This window comes from Pagrus major, chromosome 4 (genome assembly GCF_040436345.1).
Source record: "Pagrus major chromosome 4, Pma_NU_1.0".
NCBI lineage: Eukaryota > Metazoa > Chordata > Actinopteri > Spariformes > Sparidae > Pagrus > Pagrus major.
Genome location: NC_133218.1, coordinates 32,944,197 through 32,955,891, shown reverse-complemented (window position 1 = coordinate 32,955,891; position 11,695 = coordinate 32,944,197). Strand labels below are relative to the sequence as shown.

Here is an 11,695-nt window from a genome sequence, read left to right as displayed (position 1 = left end):
GTTGATGCATTAAAATGTGCCATTTTGCATTCATAGACTGCATCCTGCATGAACCCAGATAACCTCCAGTTTTTAGGATTCCTGTGAGCCCAAAAGGTTGGGAACAAGTATTAAATGAGGCATGCTCTTTGCTGACTCATAAAGGCCTTTCTCTCTGTCCTACCCTTGAAAAGCGGACAGTGCAACCTATTTTTGTTTCGGAGAACATGAATCTATTTGTACACGGCTGCAGGGGTCAGACATGACAGAACACTTTGATTCAAATGTGCCACTCCAAGTCTCTTCTTTCCTCTCCGGCGGATGATATTTGGAATGAAACAAGGCTTTCACAATCAGTCCTTTATTGGATTCATCAATCACACACTGCACGGTGACAGCTGTGTTTGTCTTTAAAGGGCCCAGGACTTGATGACAGGAGGGTTACACATGGTTGCTCTATTTGTTTACATCGTGTGATTTATCTGGATTGTTTTCTACCACTTTTATTTTTCACTGACGGTGTTTGTGTGCTGTATGACAAGGACCTACAAGGTGTTTACATGGTGGCTCTGATGTAGAATGTCAATGTTGCGAGCTCTAATCGGTGTTTAAGATGTTGGGGGGAAAAAACAAGAGAAAGAAATATATTCAATAATTTGCCGATTGTATCTTTAATTCAGTGGCATCTCACTGTGTTATCCAAATCACAGTTGCCTCAGTGACACTGCGTCTGCTCAGGCTTTGTCACACAGCGCCATGAGTGATCTTCTTATACCAAAGATCCAAAGCCTGCCTCGAGCAGCTCCCCTCCCTCTGTTCCATCTGAGTAGGTTTAGGTCAGGTGAAACAGCCAGGCTTTTTGAGTGATGTCACTGGCTGTCCTGGCTGAAGGCAACTCCCACCTGTTTCCTGATTTCATCCATGATCTCTGTCAGTAAGACGGAGTCTGCCAGAGGCATCCGGGGGCTCTCTTTAAGTCCTGCAGGAGAAGAGGAGTTTTAAAAATCACACTGACTGAAAAGTCTGTTTATAACCACGGTTAAATTATGCACATATTTACAATGAAGCATAAATTATGTCAAAGCAGGGATGTAAGGATTATGCTAATTAATATAGGAGGCACAACCATACGGAGTGTATAAGCTAGAGGACACACCAAGGACTCATAACAGCATTGATTGTGAATCAATCTCAAGCTTCAGGAAAGCAATCATTTCACCAAACTGCAGCGTTGCTCTCTCACAACACTAAAATGTGCCATTGTCTTTGTAGAAAAATACACAACTTCCCTTTCATTATGACCCACCTTTAAGCAGGCACTGCCTCACTTCCTCTGCCTCAAAGCGAAGCCCGGTGCTGTTGGTGAAATTAAGAGGGAGGCAGGGTTCAGGCAGAGGGTACTCCATTTCCTTGTTGTTCACCACGAGCGTGGTGGGGCAGTGCATGGGGCCGAGAACCTGGAGGGGTCGAAGAGGAAATGCACTTGTGTTAATCCAATCAGTCAACTCGTAAATCACCAAATGAAGCAGGTATGGATCTTTGTCCCGCATACTTCAATTTAATTAAATGTGAAAGTAATTAGCAGTCAACTCAGTTTTTGCACGTCTCAATCATTTCTTAATTAAGTCAAATGTTCCTGTACAAGACTAGCATAGCCCTACTTTAATGGAGCCCTTGGTGCCGCTGATGACGGCGTCGTTCAGAAGGCGAGCCGAGATCGAAAAGGCACAGAGGGCCATCCTGTTCCTGGAGAACTTCATCGCCACGACCACTGACTCATCCACCCCTGACAAAACATTTAAAAAGAGTAGTAAGTAAATCAATGTAAAACTGGTGAGCAGCTAACAGTGCTGCTGTTGATATCAGCCCGTTCAGTTCACTTCAGGTCAATTCAATGTATTTTTTTATCAGCTGAGTTCAGTTCAAGAGCAGCATTTCTATTTCGCTTTATTTGCATGACTTTGCGATTAAAATAGACAAGGTCACAAATATTCACACACATTTTTTTGTCATGTTTTAAATTGTTAAATATGCTCCATAGAGGTTAGTAAAAGATGAGAAAATGCTCATTAAATGCACGGCGTGATGTGATGGTCTTACACTGAAGGATATCTTGCCGTAAGACATGCACTTACATATTCCCCTGCCACTTTTACTGTATTACTGTATTCTCAGGGGGAGGATTTGGATTAGTCTGACATTTTAAAGATAAGTCTGGGATTTTCTGTGTGAAGAATTATTCCCTGAGGTGTTTACATTTTGGACAGTTCATAAAAAAGTGATTTTCCGTCTAAGTTTAGTCACTCAGCAGGGATTCTTATTCTCGTCTCTTTCCTTTATGGTAAGCAGTTTCAATAGGCAGTTTGTGATCACTGATTGACGCTCTGTGGTTAATGATACTAATTGACACCTCCGCTGCGTGTGCTGAATCATACCTGAGTCAAGCAGCACCCCTGTGGCCTGGATGGACTCTGGCCTCTCTCCGTTGAACACCATCAGCACAAACTGCAGACAGTACACTCCTATGTCCAGCAGCGCGCCGCCGCCCAGCTCTTTCTCCACCGAGCGGGGGATGTGGAGCTGAGGGGAGCCGAAGTAGGCCTTTACCAGCTTCACGTCCCCCACTGCCTCCTCCGCCAGAAGCCTGCGCACCTCAGCGTGCACGGGGAAACAGCGGGACCAGATGGCCTGAGAGGGACAGAGCAGACAACCTAGCACCACCACAACAGTAAACAGAGATTCACCTGAGCAGCAGTTTATTACCTCAGCTCTCCACTCCCTCCACCTCCCATGATACTTTGGCAGATGTGCTGGTCAAACATGACATGACATGATGTTTTCCTGTACTGAGTCATAAAATATTCCCAGGACGTTCATGGTTTTTGCTTCCTACATGAATCTCCTGTGCTTAAAATGTCTGCACTCATGGCACTACAATGCAACCATTGACCTTAAATGCAACTGGATGTGGTTAACAAACTTTAACATGTGTTGTCTCAATGCCTAACAGCCAGCAATAGTGTTTGAAACAGTTTGGGAGTTATGCTTAATTGATTTCTTGACCATAGTTAGATGAGAAGATTGATGCTATTCAATTGTGTGTTCGGTAAATTAACAACCGGCTGCTGGTTAGCTTATCTGAGAGCAAAGGCTAGAAATAGAGTAACAGCTAGCCCTGTTCTCTCCGAAGGCAGCAAAATCCATCAACCAGGGACTCTACTGCTCCCTTATTACCATGTGAAATCTTGTTTCAGAACAGTGGTCCTGAAACTGCTGCCTCCTTTTCTGCAGGAATGTAATATTGTTGTTGTCTCTAAGATGAAGAGGAGATACAGCATGAAGAATTAGATACAAATATACTAGCAAGGGTTAGTAGTCACCCTTAAAGGTGCTGGTATGTGAGGCAGGCTAGCTGTGTCCTCCTGTTCACATGGGAACAAAGCTAAGCTAAGCTTAGTTGACTGATCACTGGCTGTAGCTTAATATTCATCATACAGAATGTGGCATCACTATACTTACCTAAATCTCAGCAGGAAAATCGTTAAAATTCTACTTTTCTTTCTTTTTTTCTTTTTTTTTTTAAATGATACATTTACATTTCTGAAGATACCTAAAAGGGAAGATGGATGTGTGTTAAGATTATTACCGGTTTCATCTCTAAGCACACTATTTTTTCTTGCACCTGCAATAAAATACCCACATACAGTGAGTGGCCTCTAGGCAAAGGTGTACATGCCTGATGGTATCCCCTCAATCTTACCTCCATCAGGAAGACATTGTTTTTCTTGGCTGCGGCGACGAGGTCTTTCACCTGTCTGGAGTTCATAGCGAAAGGCTTCTCGCACAACACGTTCTTCCCAGCCTTGAGGAACAGCAGACCAACTCGCCAGTGCTCTGTGTGCAGCACTCCCAGGTACACAATGTCTGTGAGCACACAGATGTTCCAGGCTCAGCTTCAAACAGCAACACGCCATTATCTCTGCCCGTGCAGCCAGGCCGCTCATCGTTCTTTACTCACCAATGTCTGGGTTGTTGGCCAGCTCCTCATAGCTGCCGTAAGCCTTAGGAATACCATGCTTCTTGGCAAACTCTTTGGCACGCTCCAAGCTCCTCGATGCAATGACTGCTATCTGCACGCAGGAGAGAAAAAACACACACATACTCATCACTGTGCTGCTCTGTCAGCAGCTCTTTTCAGTGCGAGGGTTGACATCCTGTGTGACGATGAAGATGTAGGGGGTTTGTTTGGATAGAGTACCTGGTGGTCTCCAGAAGGCAGAGTCTTCATGGCCACGCTGAAGTCATGGCTGATCTTCCCCGCACCACAGATTCCCCACCGGGTTGCCATGTCAAACTGGATGGTAAGTGACAAATGAGCAGGATGGTGCTTTAGTAAAGATCTGAGCTGCTGGCAAGTTGTGACCTTGGGAAAGGTTGCACGTTCGGGGGAAGAAACGGACTAAACTGTCATGCCTTGGAGCCAGCGGCACTTGAGCGAGAAGGCTCCTGCATTTATATGCTGGGGAGGCAGGATGTGTCACCTTCCTTCTGCTCCCACCCTGAGCTAGAAGGTGCAACACAAATAACCCCCACACACACACACACACACACACACACACACACACACAGTGCTGTGTTGTTGTGTTGTTGCTGACACAGACCTTTCAATACGGGCTGAGGTGGTTTGCACCAGTTGTCTCTAACAATCTGTAACAGGACTATCATCGGGGCCCTCATCATTAACGCAACGAAGGAAAAAATGCACAGCTTAATGAGTACAGGGCGAAGGCTCACCTTGCCCATAGATCAGCACTCTCTCACACTAGTACAGGTCAAGTATTGGAACAAGGCGCTGCTTTGTTTCCTGCAGAAAGAGGCACTGATTAGCCTGTGATGGTTTGACAACCGCACAGGAGCCAATGATTAAACCAGGGTCTTGTGGGGCTGGCTGGGATAAATAGATATGCTGGGTTCACAGAACGCTCATCGGAGTCCACAGCAGGGTAATTTAACTGGCCAGTAAGCTGAGCCAGGATGACTATGGAAAAGCATCGGCTCAGTTGCCCTTGAGCTAAATATTATCCGTTTAGCAGGACAGGCGGCTGTGTAAACTTCCTGCCGCATGCTGCCAGCAGAGGACACTGTGTTGTCAGCGGAGTTTACTTTCTCTCTCAAGCTCTGTGGATTTGGCATGGCTCGTTGTGAGGAATTATATAAAGGTTTGCAAAATCAGGTGAGCCAAGGAAAAGACGGATGCACTTTGGAAAGTATCTTCCAGAGGTCATGTGGAATTTGTAGATGAGTTTGTCAAGAAAGAAACGCAGATTGTCATGTCTGGATAGTAAGATGCCAAGTGTTAGAAACATATTTAATGACTGTGAACATGCAGCACATATATACCCATTTACCTTTCCACTCAATCTGACCTACATTCAAAATCATTATCTTATATAGTATATGACTTTTTTTCTTCTCATTTCCTGCAGGTATTATATGATGATTGGATTCACGTGAGAACATAGTGTCAGTAACGTCTTCATTACAAATGAAAAGGAATTTTATCAATGACTCCTCGTTGGCTGCCTTCCTTTTGTATTTCACTTCCAAATGAATTCTGGGAGCTGTGTGCCGTTGTCATAACAACAAGGTGCCAGCTGGGCAATTTGTATGCAAATGGCATTGGGCTTGGCCTGATATTCCTGCCTCTACCACAGGACCTGGTTGCCATGGGAATGCCCAACTCTTCCACAAGTCATTTTTACTTTTATTTCTTTTTTTTTTTACTTTGTCTGGGGAAAGGACACAGCAGCATTTCTCTGGCAGGGCTGCACGGTGACATCCCCACAGGTGTTAAGAAAAGAGGTAGAAGTGTGAGTGAGGAGGTACAACTGGATTTCTTGAATTGGTGTGAAGTGATGAATTGGTTCTGTGCCGCCTGACTCGACGGCCAGCAGACGGGCGCTGAGGCTCAGGTGGTCAGAGGAGGGTGTTTTGGACAGGGTTACCTGACAGCCGCTCACAGGGACCCCATCGCTCTCACCCATCAGCTGAGCCATGGATGCCTACTCCTCAGCGGAGACTGAAAACTCAAAATTTCCTGCTGAGAGCCGCCCTCCCCTGCACGAGCTCAAGGTCATGAGGAGAATCGGCCTGTAAACTTATCGTGCCTTCAGTTGTGGCTGAAGAGAGGATATCGCAGGGTGGCGTTTGGGGCCCTGACGTTCAGACGGTAAAGAAGGCTCCAGCAAGTGAGCGGTGATGAGCCGAGTCATTCAGAAACCTGGCATGCGGAAGGAAGCCGGTGCCTCATTAATTCAGCATGACCAGGACGATTGCCTTCCACTCCTATCACTTCGCACTGTCTTTATTTGATTAAGAATTCATGCATCATCTCTTGTCTGCGTCCCTACTCCACCAGGACATGGTAGAATGGCATCCGATGGGTCACGTGCCCCGGTCACAACATTTTCCTCGGAGGGGGTGGATAATTTTGCCTGTGAAGGTGGTTGATCACAGCAGACAGTTTTGTTTCACACATTGTCACGTCATTTCATCTGTCAGAGAAGAGTCTGCCCCCACTGTGTCATTGACAGCGGCAATGCATCAGTGTTACAATAAAGCCTCCACACTAACACTCTGTTAACGATCATGCCAATACTTTAGCTTGTTATTTTGCAACAATATAGATGTTGTTGTCTTTTTAATTTGATTTATTTATTGCAGATAGTAAAAGCTACATTGTATCCCCGCAACCCCCAGTTACCATTCAACACCTCTGGATTTCATCAGCAACTTCAAGTTAATGGGAAATAAAAAGGACCAGAGAGAGGCACCCTAATCCTATTTTGATTGATGCGGATATGCAGAGGGTTTTTTTCCCCCCCTCCTCCAGCTGTCAGTGTAAGTGAGAGCCATCTTGCCTCTGTGTATTTTTTTTTGTTGGGGGGGGGACTGTATTGCAGCAGTTATGGGAGCACCATCACTCCTTCATCTCTGTCTCAAGGTCACTGCAGAGGAAGGGTGACAGGCTAGACAAGCGCCAGGAGGTGCCAGCCATTTTGAGGGGAGGTTGGGAGCCTGATGAATCCAGGGAGGGAGAGGGAAGTGTGCGGCGAGGAGTAATAAGTCATTTTGTCAATGCTACAGCATGTTCTGATGTGTGGGCCGGGTTATTTTTTTTCCATTAGAAGAAGTGTGATAGAGGGAGAGTGAGGGGAGCGAGCAGGAATGGGAGCCTTTGAGCCGCCCAGCATTGTGCTGGCCCTTTGAGAGTCCTATCTTTGTCCGCAGCACACACACACTGGGAGGCTGAGGCTGTGGAGCAAGAGCAGGCTGGACCAGAGCTGACTTAGCAGCCCTTCATCTGGATGTTACTGCTGATGGGGAGGGGAGCGGGATGTCGATTGAATACAGCCACACATACAGTAGAGATATTACATCTAGTTACTGTTCTTCATTTTCAACACACACTCGGGTTTTGTCAGCCAGATGCACATTTACCATGGTCATGGTGAGGCGAGTTCTCTCTGTATGCTTTAATGTGGCGGAAAACACTCATGTTCAGTGGACAGGGAAGCATCATGTCAGCTGGTTGGGTATTGTATAGTTTATTGTTTTCTTAAAGTCAGTATTGTGTATTAGCCCATGATACTTATTGCCTTAATGACACAGTAAAGAATAAGCTAGCAGTGCACATTGCTTCTGGTTACATCCCAAGTCTCTCTTAAATTGCATTCACGTTTCCCTCACTTGCGTTACTTTTCCTTGCGCCTGATTTATTGGAAAAACGCATTTCCAACTGGGAAAATTCACGTGAATGCCCTCTGAAGTCAGAACAACAACTCGGAATGTCTGAGAAAGTTTGGTTGGTGTTACGAAACTTTTACCAAAGTCATGTATTGTATAGTCATTGTATTGTTTCCTCTGCTCTTCCTTGCTCTCCCAACTTGGAAAATGGGACGGAGGAGCACCTGAATGCAGCATTATGCTACGTTCAAAACAACTCAGAACCTTCTTGTAACCTCGGGGCAAATCAGTCGACTCGACTTCATGAGGGAGCAGTTGTCAACAATCGCAGCACCCATGGGGAGGAGGTAGGATGTATTTGTATTAGTCTAGTAAATGGAATATTTAATTACATTTCCAAGTATTAAAGTGCTGTGCAATAAAATGTATAATAGCGTTCGTTACCTCATTTGTCATTTTCCCTTCTCTATTTCGTTTAAATTTGTAAGGTGGCAGCTCTGCTGGGGGTTGAGTTGTGTGTACAGTTGCCAAAGAGACATAATCTTGTTACGGTCAGCCAAGTTTTTGTTAACTTCTGGCATCATGAACTGGAATGCCTGGAGATCAGGAGTTGGAAATGTCAACAAGGAAATTTCGACCTTTGACTTTGACTGGAGCACAGCATTAGTCCCTCTCACCGAGGATGCATGGAGAGACACAAGGAACCCATGGGACTTGAGAGGAAACGAGGAAGTGCTTCTTAAGAGTAATGAGACGTCCACGTCATGTGAAGTGACATTTGCCACCTCGTTCAAATGTGCCAGATGCAGGGGCAGCTGACAGTCTTCCAAGAAGCCCCGCTTATTGGCTTCTCAGCGATCTCCTTCTCGCTCCTCAAGGCGGGAATAAGAACTTTTTGGAGCCTCAGGATGTATCCCTTGAGAACCAACGCTCAAAGCAAATTTCAAGCTAAATTTACTTTAATGCAACACTTTTAATGTCCTATTGAGGTTAAATCTTTATTTCTCTAAATAAGTAGCAGTTGTTGTTGCTCCGGGGCAACAGTTGCAGGCAGATATACAAGGAGAATGGGTTTAGCATGGTGAGGTTTTATGGTTATAAGCGTGCTAGAGTATGTCTCCTCTTTTTCCGTAATGTGTACATCTAATGGAGCTGAAAGAGGTTTTTCCAGCCAACAAATAAGGCCCTTTGAGGAGAGGTTTTTGCCCCTGTGGTGACTGTTTATTTCTGTTTGAGTGCTAAGCAAGGAGTGTAGTCTATCAGTGCTGTTGTTCCACTGGAGTAAGTACTATCTGTCTCCATTAACAGCAGCCTGAATCCAGGCAACATGGGACACTCACTGTCGCTCCCTTTCTCTTTTTTCTTACTGTATCTCTCTCTCTCGCTCTCTCTCTCACACACACACACACACACACACACACACACGGATCCAAAAAGAAGTCGTGTCTCCATCCAAGTCCACGGTGGTGCCACCTTGTATCAGCTGGCTGAGACTGTGTGAGGCGATATGGAGTCCATCACAGAGACCCCTACCTGAGGTGAGAGTGGTAGACATGCCAGGAGCCAAGACAAGGGGCAGATACCAACCTCTACCACCCAGCTGATGGTGTCCATTTGAGTTTGAAGAATGTCCATTATGGAGTGTAGATCCATCATGTCTTGAGGTGAAACAGCATCAGGGGGATGGTGTCTATGTGCCAAAAGTTCCTGTGATCTCAGATTGCAATGTTTGTCCTCAATGTGGTCATAAAATGAAGTGAAACTAGTGTAGAGTTGTCCAGGGCCATAGACTTTAGTGTTGGGTACAGAGCATCAGCATCAGAGCTGGTGGTGACTGGAGTGGCTTGCTCAAGGGCAATTAAAGTGACCTCGGGACATTTTCCAGCCGCGTTTGTGGAGATCAATATTTTTTAGGTGAATTCAGGGCGTCTCAATCCGTGTCCCAAGATAAAATTGAAGTTGCACCATAAAGAAACATAAAGGTTCATCACATATCCATGGTTTGGATATTTACATTGCCGACATTTACTCTAGCAACTGGGTTGGTCTCATTCCCAGTGAATTCGTATTAAACTGCCTGGGAATGAGACTCAGCAATCAACTATCTTTCTCCAGAATCGCTCATCCCACCTTTGAGCAGAGCAGATACCTGCTAACACTCACGTTTCCATCCTCTGCAAGATGCTCCCACCTTTTCAAGATAGTAGAAATATCAGCAGCCCGTAATGACTTAGGTCTATATATTAAATTCAGAGAGAAGAAATCAGGAAAGTTATATGTCGATATATTTGCTCCATGAGGAGGATAAAATAAGTGCATACAACCATTCTTAACAAGGGGTTTATGAGCTGTAATTAACTGATGTATTGATGATTAATAAATAATTTATTTATGCTCTATATGTCAGCAGGCAATGAGTCTGCAGTTGTAAATGTCATTAAGTTGTCGATAAGTGGACTGTGGTCGGTATGCTCTGCAGCCTTATCATCCAGTGGAGAGGCTAAAATGACAGGGAAAGTTTGTCTTTTTAATGGATCATTACAAATCTTTAAGGCATTGATAAATGACTTATTAACTTTTAACAAACCCATTAGTTACTACTTACAAACCATTTGTTAAGAGCTACAGAAGAGCTAAAAATACAGAGAAGGTTTTGAGGAGAAGAGCGCCAGCCAAAAGGATTTTTCACAACCTGGCAGCCCAAACATTGTTCTCATGAATTGCTTATTGGGGATGAATAAGAGATCACCAAACAATTCATGAACCATTAATAAACCTACGATTTGAGAACGTATAAATTATGAGTTGTTAGAAAGCTGTAGTCAAACTATCCAAACATTTATTTAAAATATGTTTATGCATACTGACAATTAATCTCTTGTGCAACTTAACTTCAAAGTTTAATCCTATTTTCTCCACAGAAACGTTTCCTCAGTATGTGGTAAGACCTCCCGAAGCACCCCTTCTACCACGTGACAGAAAAACTGTTCACTGAGACCAATGTAGCTGCTTCACCCACCTTTTGATTTCCCACTCCATCAGTGGTCTGTATCCCCCCTGTTGGCCAGTCACCCGGGCTCCTGTGCTGGGAGGCTGAAGCCATTAAGCAGCCAACACACTCTGCTGCTGCGTCTCCCTGTTTAATTGCCTGATAGGGCTTGTGATATTTTTATCAGCCGTCCTGCGGCGGATAGCTGCCGAGAAGGGGAGATGTGTACGTGTGTGTGTGTGTGTGTGTGTGTCTTTACGTGTCATGCCTCGGTACACCTCTGACAAGAGAGCTGCCTGCTTGCTGCAGGAAACCCTGCGCTTCTGTGCACCTGCATATCAAACTGTGTGACCCAGCCTCTCAGCCGTGACATAGCACAGAACATCCATACCTAAATTGGGCTTTGGCTTTGACGCCTCATCATCATTGTGCCACAGATAATGAATCATGTCTTCAGCACTTTGGAGCTCAACACAAATACAAACACTGAGAAATATTTTCCCACATACAGCAGACAGTCGTTACTCCGTGTGGATGCTTTCTACGTCTAAAGGTGGTTCTGGAAAATATGGTGGATGGCTTTATCACTCCAAGCTGCTATCAGTATCAGATACGGTGCTCCTTCCTCCCCGGAGACTTCATATACAGATACAGTAGGTTACTCTGGCCCGCTCTCTTCACACACACATGCACATATGGGCAAGGCTAGCACTTCCCTGCCGGCTGTTAGGTTTATTAACTGGATGTTTGTCCACAGTCAAAGTGATTTAGGGCTTTAGAGGGAGGTGAAGGGAGGTAGAAGTGTCAGTGGGGGAGCCACAGAGAGAAAGAGAGAGAGAAAGGCAGCATAGGATCCTTAATGGAGCTCCAGAGCCTTACTGCCGACCAACATAAAAACAGGGAAAAACCAATTCTCTCCTTTTTTTTCCAGCAGAGTTTTTGGCAGGGGATTAGGAAGTGGATTTCACCTCGCTGGGATCT

General features: G+C 45.1%; 1 protein-coding gene across 1 annotated transcript; it reads right to left on the bottom strand.

Moving 5' to 3' along the window:
• Positions 1 to 848: 848 nt before the first annotated feature.
• LOC140995029 (trans-1,2-dihydrobenzene-1,2-diol dehydrogenase-like) lies at positions 849 to 4,327 on the bottom strand. The gene is made up of 7 exons (XM_073464916.1): positions 4,238 to 4,327; positions 3,998 to 4,109; positions 3,740 to 3,903; positions 2,415 to 2,667; positions 1,641 to 1,765; positions 1,286 to 1,436; positions 849 to 958 (listed from the first exon to the last, which is right to left on the bottom strand). Exons 1-7 carry the CDS (start codon positions 4,325 to 4,327, stop codon positions 849 to 851), a joined length of 1,005 nt encoding a protein of 334 aa, XP_073321017.1.
• Between the last annotated feature and the right edge of the window lie 7,368 nt (positions 4,328 to 11,695).